Source organism: Elephas maximus, chromosome 9 (assembly GCF_024166365.1).
Source record: "Elephas maximus indicus isolate mEleMax1 chromosome 9, mEleMax1 primary haplotype, whole genome shotgun sequence".
Taxonomy (NCBI): domain Eukaryota; kingdom Metazoa; phylum Chordata; class Mammalia; order Proboscidea; family Elephantidae; genus Elephas; species Elephas maximus.
In genome coordinates this window covers 110,252,457-110,274,506 of record NC_064827.1, presented here as the reverse complement: position 1 = coordinate 110,274,506, position 22,050 = coordinate 110,252,457, and the positions used below count along the sequence as shown (strand labels likewise).

Here is a 22,050-nt window from a genome sequence, read left to right as displayed (position 1 = left end):
GGAAGCATAGAGTTTCTGTTTATGGGGATAGAGAATTTGGCAGCAGGTATTGGTGATAGTTGCACAACATGGTTAATGTAATTGGTGTCACTAAATTGTACACATGAAAAACACTGAATTAGCAAATGTGTGTTACATATATTTTTAAATAATAAAAAAAATTGGCAGGAGGCAGAGCAAGATAGCAGCATAAGCAGTTGCACACTTCAAACCCCCACAAATATCACAGAAGAAAATAAGCAAATACTGATAAAATTGGTAGTCACCTAACTCCAGATATCAGAAGAAGGGTTGAAGGGCCAAAGGGAACACTGAATCAAGGAAAGATAACATACTGACCATGGGAGAGTGGAGGCTGGCAAAGCGTCTTCATCTTACTCTCCTCCCAAACACAGTATGTTCATCTTGGGGCAGGAGCAACCTGTGCAGAGCATAGCAAGGCCTGAGGTTTGTAAACAGCCAGGTCCCAGTGAAGACATCCCAGGGCAGGAAAGCCTAAGTAAGCAAACCTAAGAAAGGGTGCTGAGGAAAACCACAGATTTGGGACAGAGTGGGTCCTAAGAGGAAGTGCTGTGCGGAGCACAGTGAGGCAGGGATTTGCCAACAGCCAGGCCCTGGTGACAGCACCATGAGCAGAGAAGCCTCTGCATGCATACCTAAGAAAGGGCACATTGGTTCATCACAAGCTTGGGGAAGCGTGGGTCCCAGGAGGGAGCACTGTGTGGGCTGCAGAGAGGCCTGGAATTTGCAAACAGCCAGGCCACAGTGAAGGCACTACAGGCAGGGAAGTTTGAGCATACAGATCTAAGAAAGGGCACTTTGGCACGCCACAATCCTGGAGCTGCAGGGGTCCTGGGAGGGAGCAGTGTGCACAGCACAGTAAGGCCAAGACTTTGCAAACAGCCAGGCACCAGTGAATGCAGCTTGGGTACGAATGAGCAGTTAGACCTAAGAAAGGGTGATTTGGCACACTGGAGGCCTGGGACTATGTGGGATTCAGGAGGAAGTGGCATACTGAGTGCAGTGCAGCTTGGACTTTATGAACAGCCAAGACCTGGAGAAGGCACTGAGAATCTGGGCCTGGGGAGAAGTGGCCTGGCAAGTACAGTGAGAGTTTGAGTTTCTGAATACTTGGGCTCAGGAAAGAGAGACTGGGTGAGGACAGTACAGACCAAAGCAACACCTGAGCAGTCAGACCTGGGACAGAATGGCACAGTAAGCACCGTGTGGCCAGGGGTAACCTGTGGATCTCAAAAAGGAGCAATGACGTGAACACAGAGTTGGCTGCAGTTCATAAACAGTGACACAGGGTAAACTGGCAACAGCTGTTGCTTCCAGGGTGGAACTCTGCATCTGGTTTAACACAGCCAACGTTCCTGGAATGCGAGTGGTGGGGTATGTCTGTGACATGTGCAGCTCACGGATGGTGGGGGGCCTAGTGCCAGACAGGCATAGCCAAGGACACAGAGGTAGGATTTGTGGTTAGCTCTCAGAAACATCTGTATTCCCAAATGAGGGGCTGGTGCTGGAGGGGCATAGCCAGCATAGTTTGGGATGGAGGGAGTCAGGAGCCAGGGTAATATAGTCAATGTTTCCAATATCCTAAGGGGAAGTGACCACAAGTACTGCAAGCCATACAGTTTGGTGCTGAGGTATCCTCCCACTCAAGAAACCTAGAGATAAAACAGTGATGGCTACTGCCCCTGGACAGAGAAACTAACAGGAAAGGGACTACAGCAAATGAACCCAGACAGAAAGTCTGGAAGTGAAGCAGAGAAATACAACCATCAATAATTTAAAATAACAGTAACAACAACAATAAAGAGAAGAAGAGCAAACCCTAGAGACAGGAAGAATCAAATCTCCAGAGTAACCACAGTAAAATACCTTAATATCGCTATTACGAACAGAAATTACAAAGCATATGAAGAAGCAGGAAAAAAATGGCCCAAGAAAAAGACCAAAATAAGAGGACAGAAATAGATAACAGAATCACTAGACAAAAGCATTAAAGAAGCAGCATTAATTGTGCTCAGAGAGTTAAAGGAATACACAGAAAAAAATTAAAGGAAATCAGGAAAGTGATCCAAAAACAAAACAAAAATTTCAATAAAGAGATAGAAATTTAAAAATAGGAATACTGAAACTGAAAAGTGTAGTAACAGAAATGAACAATTCTTTGGAAGGACTTAGGAACAGATTTGAATTGGCAGAAGACAGAATCAGTGAACTCGAAGATCCAGTAATTGAAATTGTAAAGTCTGAGCAAAAAGAAAAAAGAATGAAAAAACAAAAAAAAGGCAAAGTCTAATGGATCTGTGGGACACCATCAAGCAGAATAATACACGCTTACTTGGAGTCCCAGAAGGAGAAGAGAGAGCAAAAGGTACAGAAAGAATTTTCAAAGAAATGATGGTTGAAGAAATCCCAAATATGATGAACGACAAGAACTTACGCATTCAAGATGCTCAACGAACTCCAGTTAGGATAAATCTAAATAGAGCCACACTGAGGCATATTATAATCAAAATCTCAAGAACCAAGGACAAAGAAAAAATTTTGAGGCCAGCACAAGAGAAGCAAAGAATCATATTCATGAGGTCTTTAATAAGATTAAGTACCAATTTCCCTGCAGAAACCATGCAGGCAAGAAGGCAGTGCTAAAAGAAAAGAACTGTCAACCAATAATACTACATGCAGCAAAACTGTTTTTCAGCAGTGAGGGTGAAATTAAGATGTTCCCAGATAAACAAAAGCTGATGGAATTTGTTACCATCAGACCAGCCCTATATGAAATGCTCAAGAGTGTCCTCCAGAAGGAAAATCAAGGACACTTGATAGTAACTTAAAGTTGTACATACAGGGGGAAAAAAAATACCATTAAAGGAAATGGCTTGACAAATATAAAAGCCAGAGTTAAGATACTGTAATAAAGTAATAAAATAAGATAAAAATAGAGGAACAAATAAACACACACATATAATAATAATGAAATAAAGTTAAATTATAGCATGTCTAGCTCAAAACCAAAAACCAAACCCACTGCCATCGAGTTGATTCCGACTCATAGCGACCCTATAGAGCAGAGTAGAGCTGCCTGATAGAGTTTCCAAGGAGTACCTGGCGGATTCGAACTGCTGACCTCTTGGTTAGCAGCTGTAGCACTTAACCAATATGACACCAGGGTTTCCACCATATCTAGGTATAAAGATGTAATTAGTTTAAACAACAACATAAACGGGGACGGGGCAGTGGCATAGGTATAGATTGTATGTTACGTTGGTATCAATATAAGCCCAGCTGTTCCAAATGTAAATTGTTAAATGTAATTCTAAAGGTAACCATAAAGAAAGTAAATTAAAAATTGATACACAAAACACAGATGGAACCAGTGGTCAACAAGTACTTTAAAATAAAGTGGGCAGGGAAACTAGATTAATGGAAACAAAATAACCAGAATGAAAATAATAAGAATGTTCAAGCATTGCGAAGAATGTAACCAATGTCACTGAACAACTTGTGTAGAAATTGCTGGATGGGAGCCTAAACTGCTGTGTAAACCTTCACCAAAAAACACAATAAAATATTATTTTAAAAAAAAGAAAGAAGAGAAACAAAATGGTTCAGCATGCACACACAAAAAATCTACGCACAAAAGAAGTCAGCACTGGAGAAAAAGTGGAGTGGAACAAAAACAGTATAAGACACACAAAACACAACAAAATGGCAGAATTACTCTTTTTATCAAATTATCGTGAATGTAAATAGATTAAAGCTCCAATCAAAAGACAGAGAGTGGTACAATGGATAAAAAAACATGACCCATGTATATGCTATCTACCAGAGACATACCTCAGGCACAAAGACACAGACTGAAAATGCAAGGATGGAAGAAAATATTTCATGCAAACAGAAACCAAAAGAGAACAGGTATGGCAATTTTAATACCAGACAAATAGACTTTAAGTCAAAATCTATTATAAGAAACAAAAAAGGACACTACATAATAACAACAGGGACAATTCATCAAGAAGACTTAACTATTATAAATACTAACGCCTAACTCCAGAGCCCCAAAATCTGCAAAGCAGACAGACACTACTTAAAGGAAAAAATAGACAACTCCACAATAACGGTTGGAGACCGTAAAAATGGTGTGGCAGGGGTGGCTTCTGACCTTCTCGAAGTTCACCAGGAGGAAGGAGAATCAAGATCAATAGCCCAAGCCTGATTCATATGAGGCAGAAGAGAGACATGCCTCATCTCTCCATCATCTTTACCAATGCTGGCACCAACTGTCTATCCCGTGGCACTTCTCTGCTGGTTTCGATAACTCACTGCAGTAGCCACACAGAACTCACACACAATACCCATGATTATGGGGTTTATTAGGGAAGTGACAGGTTAAAATTCAGGTTCAGTAATGCTCAGATACAGTTCTTCCATTAGGACAGCCTCTTTTCACTGTGCCCGGAGGCACACCTCTCTGAACCTCAGGCTCAGCCCTGCTTGGGCAAGTTACAAAGCTCTTTTAGCTATGTCAATAAGTGCTCAAAGGCACCCCACTCTGCCAGTAAGCCTTGGCCCGAAGGCACTCAGCTCTAGCTCCATGGGTCAGCAAACCATCTCGGCCAAGTGCCGGAGGCACCCTACTCCACCAGTAAGCCTCCTGCCCAAAGACACTCAGCTTTCTTGCTCTGTGGGCTAGGAAGCCCACTGCGCTGTATCCTGCTGCTGTTTCTCTGCCATTGCTTTTCGCCATCTTCAGTGTTACAGCTCACTCTCTTTCTCTATCTCCTGGTTCCAGGAGCCCAGGGATCCTGGGTCCAAAGGACGTGCTCCACTTCTGCCTTTATGTCCTTGGTGGTAAGATCCTTTCCCTACTCTGAAATTGGCTCTTTTAAGTCTAGCGAGATGGCAAAATTGAAAAGTAATCTTAACCAAAAAACCAAATCCGTTGCTGTCAAGTCGATTCAAACTCATAGCAACCCAACAGGACAGAGCAGAACTGCCCCATAGGGTTTCCAAGGAGTGGCTGGTAGATTCAAATTGCCGACCTTTTGGTCAGCAGCTGAGCTCTTATCCACTGTGCCACCAGGGCCCAGGGCTCCCCAATCCCCTTGGTGGGCCAGAATTACCTTATCTGTACAGTTCCACCCAATCATTTGGGTGGGAATTACAAGACCATGGTGAGAAAGGCCAAACAAAAGTAATCCATCACACCGCAGAGACTTCAGTACACCACTTTCAATAATAATCTTTTTTAAAAAAGACTAGAAAGAAGATTAATAAAGAAACAGAAGACTGGACCAACACTAGACTTAAAAGACATGTATAGTACACTTCATCCAACAACAACAGCACAATATACATTCTTCTACAGTGCACATGGAACATTCTCCGGGACGGATCATATCTTAGACACAAAGCAAGTCTCAATAAATTCAAAGACTTGAAATCATACAAAGTATCTTTTCTGATCACAATGGAGTGAAGCTAGAAAATAATAGCATAAAGAAACCTGGAAAATGCACAAACATGGGGAAACTAAGTAATACACTACCAAACAACCAATGCGTAAAAGAAATCAAGAGAAAAACTGAAAAGTACTTAGTCAAATGAGAATGAAAACTTATGGGATGCAGTGAAGGCAGTACTCAGAGGAAAATTTATACCAAAAAATGCCTATGTTAATAAAGAGCAAAGATCTCAAATTAATGACCTAACTCTTCAACTTGAGAAATTGGACAAGGAAGAACAAACTGAACCTAAGATTATCAGAAGAAATGATAAAGATCAGAGCAGAAATAAATGAAATAGAGAACAGAAAAACAATAAAGAGAATCAACAAAACTAGCACTTCACTCTTTGAAAAGATCAATAAAATCTACAAACTTTTGACTAGACTGACTAATAAAAAGAGAGTGAAGATGCAAATATCTAAAATGAAAAACAAAACTGGGAACATTACAACCAACTCTATAGAAATAAAATAGATTATAAGAGAATACTATGAATAGTTGCAGGCCAACAAATTAGATAACTTAGACAAAATGGGCAAAATTCTCGAAACACCTAAATTCCCTATATTGACTCAAGAAGAAAGAACTGATCTCAACAGACCCACTGCAAGTGAAGAGATTAAATCAGTATTAAAAACCTCCCAACAATAAAAGTCATTGACCAGCTGGCTTTACTAGGAAATTCTATCAAACATCTATAGAAGAAAAGACCCCAATTCTACTTAAATAGAAGAGGAGGCAACACTCTTGAGCTCATTCTATGAGACAAGCATACCAAAGCCAGACAAGGACAGCACAAGAAAACTATGGACCAATATCCCTAATGAACATAGATGCAAAAATACTTAACAAAATATGAGGAAACCAAATCCAAAAACATATTAAAAGGATTATAGATCATGATCAAGTGGAATATACCTCAAGAACCCAAGGATGGTTTAACATTAGAATATCAACCAATGTAATGTTCTTGTTGTTCGGTGCCATTGAGACAGTTCCAAGTCAAACAGGCCCTATGTATAACAGAAGGAAACGCTGCCTGGTTATGCACCATCACTGCTATGCTTAAGGCTCATCGTTGCAGCCAGTGCACACCCAGTGTCAATTCATCTCCTTGATGGTCTTCCTTTTTTTCACGGACCCTCTATTTTACCAAGCATGATGTCATTCTCCAGGGACTGGCCCCTCCTAGTAACATGTCCAAAGAACACTCTTGCTTCTAAGGTGCGTTCTGGCTGTGCTTCTTCCGAGACAGATTTGGTCATTCTTTTGGCAGTCCATGGTACATTCAATATTCTCCATCAACACCATAATTCAAAGGCGCCAATTCTTCTCTGGTCTTATTAATTGCCCAGCTTTCATGTGCTTGAGGCAATCGAAAACACCACAGCTTGGGTCAGGTGCACCTTAGTCTTTAAAATAACATCTTTGCTTTTTAACGCTTTTTTTTTTTAAAGAAGTCTTTTACAGCAGATTTGATCAATGCAATACGTCGTTTGATTTCTTGACTCCTGCTTCTATGGGCGTTGATTGTGGATCCAAGTAAAATGAAATCCTTGACAACTTCAATGTCTTCTCCATTTATCATGATGCTGCTTATTGGTCCACTTGTGAGAATTTTAGTTTTTTTACGTTGAGATGTAATCCATACTGAAGGCTGTTGTCTTTAGTCTTCAATAGTACGTGCTTCAAGTCCTCCTTGCTTTCAGCAAGCAAAGTTGCATCATTTGCGTATCACAGGTTGTTAATAAGTCTTCCACCAATCCTGATGCCATGTTCTTCTTCATATAGTCCAGCTTTTCAGATAATTTGCTCTGCATACAGACTGAATAAGTATGCTGAAAGAATACAACCCTGACGCACATCTTTCCTGATTTTAAACCACGCAGTATCCCTTCGTTCCATTTAAACGAATGCATCTTAATCTATGTATAGGTTCCTCATGAGCACAATTAAGTGTTCTGAAATGCCCACTCTTAGCAATGTTATCCATAATTTGTTATGATCTGCAGCTGAATGCCTTTGCATAGCCAAAATCAATGTTATACGCTATATTAATAGAATTAGGAAAAGGGCCCATCATCATCTCAGTCGATAAGGAAAAGGCATTTGACAAAATTCAACACCCTTTCATTGTAAAAAACACTCAACAAGATAGAAACAGAAGGGAAATCTCTCAATTTTATAAAGTACATTTATGAAAAACCCACAGCCAACATTGTACTCAATGGAGAAAGAGGTATACTCTCTCTAGCCAAATGACAGGTAAGAGGGCACCACTGTAGTATAGAGCCCTTTTGACTATACACACCTACAGAGTTCAGGGGTTTTTGGCACTTTCTTGAATTTGCTTTCATTTTTAGGGCATATCCTCCAGTAGCTCTCCAGGAAGTGTGTATGGGAAGTAAAATTTTTTGGGCACTTGCATGTTTGCAAATGTCTTTATTTTACCCTCACTAAATTGAGTTCGGGAACAGTGGTGGTTCAGTGGTAGAATTTTTAATTTCCATGCAGGAGACCTGGGTTCAATTCTCAGCCAATACACTTCATGAGCTGCTACTGCCCTTCTGTCAGTGGAGGCTTGCATGTTGCTATGGTGATCAGGTTTCAGAGGAGCACACAGATTAATATGGACTAGGAATAAAGGCTTCGTGACCTACTTCCAAAAATAAACCAGTGAAAACCCTATGATCACAATGGTCCAATCCAAAACCAAGCATGGGGATGGCGCAGGACTGGGCAGTGTTTCATTCCGCTGTGCATGAGGTCACCATGAGTTGAGGGCTGAGTTGACGGCATCTGAAAACAACAACAAATGGGCTTTGCTTGAATGCAGAATTCTAGATTGTGAATTAAAATGGAATTCCAAAATGTGTTCAAGTAATCCAGACAAAGGAGACCTGGTAGTGCAGTGGTTAAGCACTTGGCTGCTAACCAAAAGATACGCAGTTGGAATCCACTGACCGTTCCACAGGAGGAGAATGTGACATAAAGATTACAGCCTTGGAAATCTCATGGGATAGTTCTACTCGCTCCTATAGGGTCACTATGAATTGGAATCAACTCGATGGCAACGGGTGAATCCAGAGAAAGTCAGCTTAAAAAAAAGAAAAACAGACCAAAGATAGCACAAAAAATAAAATGGCAGGCTTAGCCTTAACTACTCAATAATTACAGTAAATGTAGATGGTTTAAATATACTAACGAAAGATAGAAATTGACAGTGTAGATAAAAACACATGACCCATCTATATGCTGTCTAAAGAAACTTACCAAAGACCAGGTAATTAGGCAAAAATTGGTTTTCTTCGAAAATGGAGGATGACCACATCAAATCACAAAATGGAGAATGAGTACATCATTACATAACTGCCAAACCACTGAGAATCATGGCCCAGCAAAGATGACACATAACCTTAACCATTACAGCCAGCGTTACTCTTGCCTTGTACCTTGGCGTTTGTTACTGCCAGACGTACATCCTTAACACAAAAAATTGTTGAACAGTAGATTTTTTACTATTGTTGTAGGTGTTGAAATATTGGGTAATGAGATAGACAATAGTGTACAGTGATATAGGTAAGCTGAAAGTAAAAAAAAAGTAAATTTGACAACCTATATTTTTTATATGAAACAAACCAGTTCTTCAAAAAGCACAAACTACTACAACTATCCCAAAATAAAATAAATAATTTGCATTTTTAATTAATTAAACTATTTATAAAATAGATCATTTGAACAGTCCTATAAGTATTTTTTTTTTTAATAAGTATTAAAGAAATTGAATTGGTAATTTTGAAATTTCCAATAAAAAATTATCTAAGCCCAGATGATTTTTCTGGAGATTCTAACAAACATTTAAAGGATTAACATCTATTCTACATAATCTTTTCCAGAAAATAGGAGGGGAAACTTCCCAGCTTATTCTGAGGCCAGAATTACCATGATACAAAAATTTATACAAAGACTGTATAGAAAATGAAACGCAAATTATACACAATTCCTTCCAGAATAATCAAGATAAAGCAATACGTTACAATTCATTTTATGGGGCCAATATTACTGATCCAAAACCAAGAACACTACCCCCTCAAAAAACATATATATATATGTATACATACATATGTGTGTGTATATATATACACACACACACACATATATCCTTCATGACTATGGTGCAAAAACCCTTAAGAAAATATTAGCAAATACAATTCAACAATATACGAAAAGAATCATATATCATCACCAAATGGAGTTTATTCAGTACTCAAATATCAATCAATGTAATCTATCATTATCAACAAGTTAAAGAAAAAAAATCACATGAGCATTCATGTACATCGATTATGAAAGAGTATTTGACAAAATTCAATACTTGCTCATAACAAAACCTCAAAACCTTTCTTCAGAGGTCAGTCCTTGGATAAACACTGACATCCCACAAAAATTTTTGAGAAATGCAGGCTCTCAGATCCCATCCCAGATCTACTAATTCAGAACCTGAATTCATATGCAATTAAAGGTGTGAGCAGGCAATAATAGAAAACCTGTTAATATACTTATAAGAGGTTTATTGTTGAGTACACTGTTGTGTCACTAATCATCTGAAGACTTATCAAAAATTATCTCAAACATCGGAATCAGAAAATCAAGAACCAGGATATCTTTACCATAGCTAAAATAAATTGTTACTTGTCAACAGCATAAATCATATATCTAATTTCCATAGGTAAGAGACAATCTTAGAGTTGAAAGTTCATAAATGTGTGAGGCCACATAACTCACATATCTAAATTCCAAACTTGACTTGGAGTTGATATTCCCATCTTAGTTTTTATTTATTTATGCTTGTCCATCTTACTTGGGGAAACCCTGGTGGCGTAGTGGTTAAGTGCTACGGCTGCTAACCAAAGGGTCGGCAGTTCAAATCCACCAGGCACTCCTCGGAAACTCATTAGAGGCCTTTTAAAATCTACTGGAAAATAAAGAAAGCAACAAATAAATGAACAAATAATAACTCACCAGGGACATGGTCATTTCTGGCTCTTCTGAGAAAGAGGCAGAGAGATCTGAGGAAACAGATGGGCAAGGGGACATATGAGAAAAGGGAGTATGCAAATGTCACACACTGATGCATACATTATTTAGTGCTCATGAACCTCTGACTTGGAAATTTATTGCTAGGACTATATCATAAAAAAAATCATCCCAGGACATTACATAGTCATAAAAGGTTAAATTAATCCAGAATATTTAACAGTCACGAATATATACACGCCCAATATCGGAGCACCTGACTATATAAAACAAACACTGATAGAACTGGAGAAATAGATAGCACTGCAATAACAGATGCACATTTCAATACATGACTTTCAATATTGGACAGGGCATCTAGAAAGAACATAAAGAAATAGAGGACCTGAATGATACTACTAACTGAATTTACTGACATATATAGAACACTCCAGCCAACAACAGCACATTGTGTGTTCTACTCTAGTACACATGAATCACTCTCCAGCACAGCCCACAAGCTAAGTCCCAAAGCCAGTCTCGATAAATTTTAAAAGACTGATATGACACGAAGTATTTTCTCTGAACACAATGGAGTGATGCTAAGATCAATGACAGAAAAAGAAGAAAAAAACAACTGGAAAATGCACAAACATATGGAAATTAAACAACACACTATTAACCTACCAATGTGTCAAGGAAGAAATCAAAAGAGAAATCGCGAATTTCTCAGTCAAATGAAAATGAAAGCACAACATACCAAAACCTATGGGATGTGCAAAGGCAGTATTCAGAGGGAATCTTACAGCAATGAATGCCTAAAGGAAAAAACAAAGATCTCAAATCAACAGTCTAACTCAAAACAACATGAGGAACTAGAAAAAGAAGAGCAAACTAAGCCAAACCTACCACAATAAAGGAAATAACAAAAACTAGAGCAGAAAACTGAAAACAAAGAAACAATAAACAGAATCAACAAAACCAGAGTTGATTCTGTGAATAGGTCAACAAAACTGACAAATATTTAGCTAGAATGACAAAGAAAGAAAAAGATGCAAATAATCAAAATAAGAAAGAAGGCAAAGTCTCCCTTCTTCAGTGCAGGACAGCTCTCTCAGCTCCTTTGGGCCACGCAAGGCTCTTCTTGGCCCTTGGGGACAGGTTCCTTTCAGCTGCCTCAGGACAGGCCTTGGCTCTCAGTCCTTGGCCTGGCCTCTGCTCTGCTGAGGCAAGTGTTACAAAGCTCTTTTAGCTCTGCCGATAAGTGCCCAGAGCCATCCCACTTTGCCCCCAAGTGTCCTGTTGTAAGGCACTGCACTCTCCCTCAGCAGCATTATGCTCTTTTAAGAATTATCTATATGGGATCAAAGTGACAACAGCAACTCCAAAGATAGGAACCTTAGGGTGTGATAAGTTTATTTGGGAGTCACATCTCAGAAAAGAAAGGTGCAAATGATTGTACAACTCAAAGAACATAATCAATGTCACTGAATTGTATGTGTAGAAACAGTTGGAATGGTATTATGTTTTGCTTTGTATATTCTCTACAACTACAAAATAAAATTAGAATAAACAAGAAAAGGTACAATTGGTGTCTATGCACTTGAAGCAACAGAGGAAGAAGGATAGTCAGGAATAGGAGAAAATGGAGTATGAGGCTAATTTCCTGCATGAATTACTGCCTCCTTTTCCATAAGTCCAGAAGAACTGCATAGTGCCCAGCTACCACTATTCAACATTTTTATCAAGGATTCCGTAGGAGAAACAAAATAACCAGAATGGATATAATGAAATGTTCACGCACTGTGAAGAATGTAACCAATGTCGCTGAACAACTTGTGTAGAAATTGCTACATGGAAAACTAAGCTGCTGTGTGAAACTTCACTGAAAACCCAACACAATATTAATTAAAAAAGAATTATATAGAAAAATCCTGATCAAAATGTGGAAAATGCAGAACAAAATTTCAAATTCCTATGTTATTCAACAATACAATATAAAGTGCATAAGGAGGAAGTACTAATTAAATCTACTGGATATAAGTTGCATAATGATGTAAATAGAGACACAACAACAGAAAAGGGGGAGGAAGAAGCAAAACAGGAAAAGAGTTAGTACGTTAATACATGTTACTTATTTGTATGTTAAATTTTGGCAGCAAGCTGAAATAAACTGCTGGATTTGTAAGTTGTTCAATGAATACTTATTGTAATCACTAATACACAAATGGGAAGAAGGAAAAAATAAAAAAGACAACACAAAAAAGCTGCTAAACACAAAAAATAACAGAAATATGGAAATAATGAGACAAAGAAGATATAAGACACTCAAAACACAATCAGCAAAATGATGTATGTATTTTATTTCCAGTAATTACCTTAAATGTATACAATCTGAGGTGGAACCAACATGGCAGTATAGGGAGAAGCACCATGCTGTCTCTCTGTAGCAAAGACCCAAAAAACTAAGCAAAACAGATACAAATGTCAATCCTTGAACCCAAAGCCTCAAATGAAGGGATAAAGAACTAGATCAAGCACCAGATGGAAGAAGAAACTGACAGAGAACAGAGAACAAGGAGTGCTACAGAGTGAAGGTCCCCTGCCAGCTAACGCAGCACAGCTTTGCCATCCTGGAGAACAGCCAGCAACAACCCCGGACAGAGAATATAAGAAAGCAACTTCACGGAGCTCCCAACAGGAGGCAGAGCACCTGGCAAGCAGAGAAACATGCTTGTCTCAGCCTTCTGCCCTGTACACTGCTTCCGCTGCTTCCCAATGGGCCACAGTCGCTTGACTGCAGAGACACCGGCTTACTGCTGCCCTGGGTGTGCTCCACCTCCACATGCCGGTTCCCTCAATGCCATTTTTTTTTCTCTTTCTTTTTTTTTCTCTTTCTTCCTTTTCCTTCTCCTTCCCACCTAGACCCCTATGCTGCTGTCACCCCTTCCTGATGGGCCATGCTGTGCCGCTTGGCTAGAGAAGCACTGCAAGCCACCACCCCAGGTCCACCTCCCCTCACCAGCAGGCTCCTGCTTGCCACCATTTTTCTTTTTTTGCTTTTGTTTCTCTTTCTTTTTTTCCTTCCTCCCACCTACCTCTGCACATCAGATCCACTCTCTTCCAACTGGCCTTTGAGTCTGCCCAGCCCTCACAGCACTGCCGGTTTATTATTTTTTTCTTTGATCTCCCTTCTTTTCCTCTCAGGCCTAGCCCCATATGATACCTCCACCCCTGCTGCCCTGGGCCACCAATGCCGTCCCAAGACAATCCCGCCCCCATCGCACCACCACTTATTTTATTTTTCTTTTACTTTCTTTTCTTTCTACCTCCCACATAGCCTCGTATGCCACCTGTCCCCTTTCCCTCTGGCCCCCAGGTCTGCCCAGCCCCCACCCACTGGCTACTTTTTTTGTCTTTCTCTTTTCTTTCTCCATTCCCAACTAGCTCCTTATGCCACTGCCCCACTAGCCACCCCCCCCAACATGCTGCTATGGATAGAATACCCTTGTTGCTCAGGCCAACCGCCACATCAAGCCCGCACTGCCCCCTCTCTCCTGCCATTTGAGCAGCTGCTAAATGATTGGAAGTGAGCCCACATTGCTCCCCATCTGACAACACCAGCCATCAGGCATGGGGCTGGGAAAGCTCCCACACCGCTGGACCTATATCAGGAGACTGATAGCACCCACCCAGTCCACCCTTAACCACCTCACCAAACCAGTGTACAGCAAAACAGGCTCACCCTTCCTTTTGCTGTCATGTCCCCCTGGACAAGGTGGTGACAACTATCATGCCTACAGAAGAACAAGCAGCAAAATATGCCTGGCCAGCCCACTCTGACATATCAAAACCAAACAAAAATGCAGGATGAAACAAATGAATGTACAATTAATAAAGAAAATAATACCTTAATGTCTCAGAGAGAGCAGGCAATATCAAAACATATGAAAAAGAAAGACAAGATGGCTCCAGCAAATGACCAAAATAAAGAATCATGTCCTTCTGGTAGAAGAAAAAGCAGTGGAACTATACGATATGGAATTCAAAAGACTAATATCCAGAACTCTCCAAGAAATAAGGAAAGAGATAAAGAACGCAGATAAAACTAATAAAAACACAGTCAAAATCAAGGAAAACAAGGAAAAAATAGAATTAAAAAAAACAATACAAGAACAAAACATCAAAGTAAACACATAGAAAGCATACGAAAACAGCAACTAGATATCCAAAAGATAAACAACAAAATTTCAGAAATGGACAACTTAAAGGAGAGTTATAGGAACAAATTTGAAACAACTGAAGACAATCAGCAAGACTGAAGACAAACCCATGGATTCCACTTTGAGGAAAAATAAGAGAAAAGCATTGAGAAAAATGAAGTACACTTAAGAATTATGAGGAGCACAATCAAGAGCAAACATTTGCTCCTGATCGGAGTTCCAGAACAGGAGGAGAAAATGGAAAACACAGAAAAGATTGTTGAAGATGTGCTGACAGTGAACTGCCCAAATACCATGAAAGATGAACAGCAGACCGACTAAGAAGCTCAACAGCCCCACATAGGATTGACTCTAAAAGAAAGTCACCAAGACACATCATAATCACACTGCCAAAACCAAAACCAAAGAAAGAATTCTGAGAGCAGCTCAAGAAAAACAAAGTCACTTCCAACAGGGAAACCATAAGACTACGCTCTGATTACTCGGCAGAAACTATGCAAGCAAGAAGGCAGTGGGATAACATATATAAAACCTTGAAAGAAAAAAAAAAAAACTGCCAACCAAGAATAATATTGTTAGGTGCCATCAAGTCAGTTCCAACTCATAGCGATTCTATATACAACAGAATGAAACACTGCCTGGTCCTGCACCATCCTCACAATCATTGTTATGCTTAAACCCATTGGTAAGTCACCATGTCAATCCATCTCATTGAGGGTCTTCCTCTATTTTGCTGACCTCTACTTTACCAAGTATGATGTCCTTCTCCAGGGACTGATCCCTCCTGACAACATGTCCAAAGTATGTAAGACACAGTTTTGCCATCCTTCCTTCTAAGGAGCATTCTGGTTGCTCTTCTTCCAACACAGATTTGTTCATTCTTTTGGCAGTTCATGGTATATTTGATATTCTTCTCCAACACCACAATTCAAAGGCATCAATTCTTCAGTCTTCCTTATTCATCATCCAGCTTTCAGATGCATAGAAGATGACTGAAAACACCATGGCTTGGATTAGGTGCACCTTAGTCTTCAAGGTAACATCTTTATTTTTCAACACTTTTAAGAGGTCTTTTGCAGCAGATTTGCTCAATGCAATGTGTCTTTTGATTTCTTAACTGCTGCTTCCATGGGTATTGACCGTGGATCCAAGGAAAATGAACTCCTTGACAATGTCAATCTTTTCTCCATTTATCATGATGCTGCTTATTGGTCCAGTGTGAGAATTTTTGTTTTCCTTATGTTGACGTGTAATCCATACTGAAGGCTGTAGTCTCTGATCTTCATGATTAAGTGCTTCAAGTCCTCTTCACTTTCAGCAAGCATGGTTGTGTCATCTGCATAATGCAGGTTAATGAGTCTTCCTCCAATCTTGATGCTGCATTCTTTTTCCTACAGTCCAGTTTCTCAGATTATTTGCTGAGCATACAAAATGAATACGTATGGTGAACGGATACAACCCTGACGCATACCTTTCTTGACTTTATACCACTCAGTTCAGATGACTGTCTCTTGATCTATGTACAGGTTCTTCATGAACACAATTAAGTGTACTGGAATTCTCATTCTTCCCAATCTCCACACAGTCAAATGCCTTTGCACAGTCAATAAGACACAGGTAAACATCTTTCTGGTATTCTCTGCTTTCTGCCAGGATCCATCTGACATCAGCAGTATCCCTGGTTCCACATCCTCTTCTGAATCTAGCTTGAATTTCTGGCAGTTCCCTATCAATATACTGCTGCAGCCACTTTTGAATGATTTTCAGCAAAATTTTACTTGTGTATGATATTGTTTGATAATTTCTGCATTCAGTAGGATCACCTTTCTTGGGAATAGGCATAAATATGGATCTCTTCCAGTCCATTGGCCAGGTAGCCATCTTCTAAATTTCTTGGCATAGACAAGTGAGTACTTCAAGCGCTGCATCCATTTTTGAAACATCTCAACTGGTATTTCATCAGTTCCTGAAGCCTTGTTTTTCACCAATGCCTCCAGTGCAGCTTGGACTTCCTCCTTCAGTACCACTGGTTCCTGTTCATATGGTACCTCCTGAAATGGTTACACGGTGATCAATTCTTTTTGGAATAGTGATTCTGTGCGTTTCTTCCACCTTCTTTTGATGCTTTCTGAGTTGTTTAATATTTTCCCCACAGCATCTTTTAATACTGCAACTTGAGGCTTGAATTTTTTCTTCAGTTCCTTCAGCTTGAGAAATGCAGAGCATGTTCTTCCCTTTTGGTGTTCCATCTCCAGGTTTTTGCATGTAATAATAACAATATATAATATAATAACCAAGAACAGTATATCCTGCAAAACTCTCTCTCAAATATGATGGTGAAATTAAGACATTTCCAAGATAAAAAGAAATTAAGAGAACTGGCAAAAGCCAAACCAAACTTACAATATTGAAGGGAGCCCCCTGGTTAGAGAACCAAAAACATCAGAGGTTAAGACGCAGGACAGCAACAGCTAGATACCAACCTAGACAAAGAACTCTCAATAATAAAACAAAGTCAAACGACTTAAAACAGGGAACCAGAGATGTCAATGTGTAAATGACAACAACGTCAAAACAAAGTATAGAACTTTCAAATGGAAAGGAAGTCAAGGCAATATTAAGTAATAAAGGACTGGTTCAAACTTAGGCGGATAAGGGTAAATTTCAAGGAAATCACAATAAAAGTTAACAAACTCAATCAGAATAAGAAAAGCAGAAAAACACAAAATCTACAATAATGAAAGAAAAGAAAACCCATAAAAAAAAAAAAAGGAACTCAACACAAGAGAGTAAGAGGAATAAGGAAAACATCGGCACCACAAAAAAAAAGCATAACCATATAACAGCAATAAATTCATACCGAGGAACAACCACAATAAATTTAAATGGTTTAAATGTACCCATAGAGACAAGAGTGGCAGAATGGATAAAAAACACAACCATCAAAATGCTGTCTACAAGAGACATATCTTAGACACAAAGACATAAATCAAAGGATGGAAAAGAATATATCAAGCAACCTACAGATATAATGCAATCCTGATCCGAATAACAACAGCATTCTTTAACAAGAAAAACTATCACTTACTTAATATGGAAAGGAAAGAGGCCCTGGATAAATAAAGCATTATTGAAAAATAAGAACAAATAGGAGGCCTCATACTACCTGATCTCAGAACCTACTATACAGCCACAGTAGTCAAAACAGGCTGGCACTGGTACAGTGACAGACACATAGACCAACGGAACAGAATTGGGATCCCAGGTGTAAATTCATCCACACAGGGGCTGATCTTTGACAAAGCCCCAAAGTCCATTAAGTGGGGAAAAGATAATCTCTTTAACAAATGGTGCTGGCAAAACTGGATGTCCATCTGTTAAAAAATGAAACAGCATCCATACCTCATACCATATTCAAAAACTACTTCAAAATGGATCAAAGATCTAAATATAAAACCTAAAACTATAAAGATCATAGAAGAAAAAATAGGAACAACGCTAGGGGCCCTAATATATGGCAAAAATAGAGTACAAACCATAACTAACAAGGCTCAAGCACCAAAGATAAACTAGATAACTGGGGGCACCTAAAAAACACTTATGCTTATCAAAAGCCTCTTTAAAAGAATAAAAAAGAGAATTTACAGACTGGAAAAAAAATTTGTTTACAACATATCCAACAAGGGTCTAATCTCTAAAATCTGCAACATACTGCAACATCTCAACAACAAAAAGACAAATAGTCCAATTAAAAAATAGGAAAAGGATATGAACAGACACTTCACCAAAGAAGACATTCAGGCAGCTGACACATGAGGAAATGCTCACGATCATTAGCCATTAAAGAAATGTAAATCAAACTTACAATGAGATACCATTTCACCCCGACATTACTAGCACTAATCAAAAAAAAAAAAAAAAGAACAAGCATTAGAGAAGCTGCAGGGAGATTGGAACTCTCATGCACTGCTGGTGGGAATGCAAAGCCACTATGGAAAACAATATGGCACTTCTTTAAAAAGCAGGAAATTGAAATACCATATGGTCCAGCAATCCCATTCCTAGGCATACACCCTAAGGAAATAAGAGCCTTCACACAAATAGGCATATGCACATCCATGTTCATTGCAGCATTATTCACAATAGGAAAAAAAGATAGAAACAACCTAAGTGCCCATCAACAGATGACTGGATAAACAAATTATGGTACATACACACAATGGAATACTACACAATGATAAAGAACAATGATGAATCAGCCAAGTATCTCACAACATGGATAAATCTGGAGGGCATTATGCTGAGTGAAATAAGTCAATCACAAAAGGACAAATACAATATGTGACCACTATTATAAAACCTCAAGAAAAGGTTTACACACAGAAAGAAACAATCTTTTATAGTTATGAAGGAGGGCATGGGTGTGGAGGAAAATCATTAACTACATAGCAGATAACTGTTAACTTTTGTGAAGAGAAAGACAGAGCACAATATAGGGGAAGTCAGGACAACTTGACCAAGACAAAGTCATAGAAGCTTCATAGACACATCCAAACACCCTGAAGAACTGAGTGACTGGGGTGGAGAGGTAGGGACCATGAATGCAGGGGTCATCTACATCAATTGGCACAACTAAGTTCATAAAGAAAATGTTCTACGTCCTATGTTGGTGAGTAGTGTCTGAGGTCTTAAAAGCTTGCAAGTAGCCATCTAAGATACATCTCATCCAGGGCAAGGAAGAATGAAGAAAACCAAAGACACAAGGGAAATATTAGTCCAAAGGACTAATGGACCACAAGTACTACTGCCTCCACCAGCCTGTGCCAAAAAGAACTAGATGGTGCCTAGCTACCATCACCAACTGCTCTGATAGGGATCACAACAGAGGGTTCCACCAGAGCAGGAGAAAAATGTAGAACAAAATTCAAATTCACATACACAATAAAGTAGACCAGACCAGAGACTGGAAGAACCCCTGAAACTATGGCCCCCAGACACCCTTTTAACTCCGAACTGAAGCCACCCCCAAAGTTCACCCTTCAGCCAAAGACTAGACAGGTCTATAAAACAAATAATAACACATCTGAGGAACATGCTTTTTAGTTCAATCATGTATACAAGACTAACATGACAACACTTGCCCAAAAGCAAGACAAGAAGGCAGGAAGGGACATAAAAAAATGGAGGGATGGAAACAGGGAATTGGGGTGGATAAAGGGAGAGTGTTGGCACATCACAGGGATTGCAAACAATGTCACAAAACAATTTGTGTATAAATTATTGAATGAGTAACTAATTTGTTCTGTAAAGTTTCACCTGAAGCACAGTTGAAAAAGAAAGAAAAAAAAAACCACATAAATGGTCTAAATTCCCTGTTCAAAAACCACGGAGTGACAGGATGGATTAAAAGAAAACATGATCCATCCTATGCTGCCAACAAGAAACACACCTTAGACACAAGGATACAAACACACTGAAAGGAAAGGGATGGAAAAGAATATTCGATGTAACTGGTAACCTAAAAAGAGCAGAGATAGCCATTCTGATATGAGATAAAATAGACTTGAAAGCAGAATTACAAAAATAAAGGATATTACATAATAATAAAAGGGTCATTTGATCAAGAAAACAAAACAATTATAAATACATATATGCACCTAATATGAGCACTTCAAAATACATGAAACAAATACTGACTGATATGAAAGGAGTAATAGAAAATTCCACAATAATAGTTGGGGACTTCAATACACCACTTTCAATTCTAGACAGAAGATCAGTAAGGACATAGATGGATTAAATAATACCATAAGCTGATCAGACCTAATGGACATACTGTGCTTTTACACAAATAATGCATGTGTTAAAAAAATTTTTTCCTAACTGTGCCATCCCGCCCACAAAGTATTTTTGCATGCTATGCTAATTTTTTTACACGCTGCTGTAAAAAAAATTAGCATAGTGTGCTTATGAAAATTCTTCACAGGTGGAGGGCACAGTTGAAAAAAATGTGTAATACGCTCATTATTTGCACCATATACAGAGCATTCCACCCATCATCAGAATAATACACATTTTTCTCCTGTGCACATGGATCATTTTCCAGAATAGACCATATAACAGTCCACAAAAAAAGTCTCAACAAATTTAAGAAGGTTGGAATTATACAAAGGATCTTTTCTGACCACAAAAGAATAATATTAGGAATTAAAAGCAGAAGGAAAAATAGAAAACATACAAACTTGTGGAAATTAAACCACACACTATTAAATAACTATTGGGTCAAGGAAGAAATTAAGAGTGAAATTAAAAGTACCTGGAGATAAATGAATACACAACATACCAAAATTTACAGGATGTGGCAAAGGCAGTCTTCAGAGGTAAATTTATAGCAATAAATGCCTATATTAAAAAAAGAAGGTCTCAACTAAATAGTCTAACTCTACAGCTTGAGAAACTAAAAAAAGAGCAAACTGAAGCTACTAGAAGAAAAGCATAATAAAGATCAGAGATAAATGAAATAGAGAACAGAAAAACAGTGGAAAGAATTAAAATATTCAGAAATTGGTTCTTTGAAAAGATCCATAAAATTGACAAAGCACTTGCTAGTCTGACAAAGAGACAAAGGTGAAATAACCAAAATAAGAAAGTGGAGACATTACAACTCACCCAACTGAAGTAAAAAGAACCACAACTGAATACAATGAACAAATACACTCCAACAAAACTGATACATTTGATGAAATGGACAATTACTAGAAGCACATAACCCACCTAAACTGACTCAAAAGGAAGTAGTAAACCTCAACAGACCCATAAAAAGTGAAGATATTGAATCAGTAATAAACAGACTCCCAACAAAGAAAGGTCCAGGACCAGACAGCCTCACTGCGGAATTCTATCAAACAATTAGAGAAGAACTGACAAGAAGAAATACTCCCTAATTCTTTCTATAAAGCCAGGTACCAAAACCAGACAAAGAAACCACAAGAAAAACTACAGATCAATATCCTTTATGAATATGGATGTCAAAATTTAGGACAAAATACTAGCAAAAAGAATCCAACAGTATATTAAAAAGAATTACATACCTTATCCTCACTTATTATCTCATTATCTGACATTTCCCATTTACTACAATAGTGGAAAATCTACTATTTTGCACATTAACGACATACACCTAGCAGTAACAAACAGCAAGGTGCCAGGCGAGAGTAACACTGGCTGTGGTAGTTAAGGTTATGTGTCAGCTTGGCTGGGCCATGACTCTTAGTGGTTTGGCAGTTATT

The 22,050-nt window shown here is 38.7% G+C and overlaps 1 protein-coding gene across 5 annotated transcripts in view; it reads right to left on the bottom strand.

Moving 5' to 3' along the window:
• The window catches only part of ZNF484 (zinc finger protein 484), a 93,547-nt gene that overhangs the window by 57,960 nt on the left and 13,537 nt on the right, over positions 1–22,050 (bottom strand). For 2 of the 5 annotated variants that reach the window (XM_049897184.1, XM_049897185.1), the window contains exon 2: positions 10,545–10,591. The exons of 2 other annotated variants lie outside the window; for them this stretch is intronic. Coding sequence is in view for 1 of the 3 variants with exons in the window: in XM_049897185.1 (XP_049753142.1) it covers positions 10,545–10,559 (15 nt within the window). In the remaining 2 variants the exon portion in view is untranslated. Of the gene's footprint in view, positions 1–8,486; positions 8,620–10,544; positions 10,592–22,050 lie in introns of all 5 variants that reach the window. One more of the 5 variants, XM_049897183.1, reaches the window with a different exon arrangement.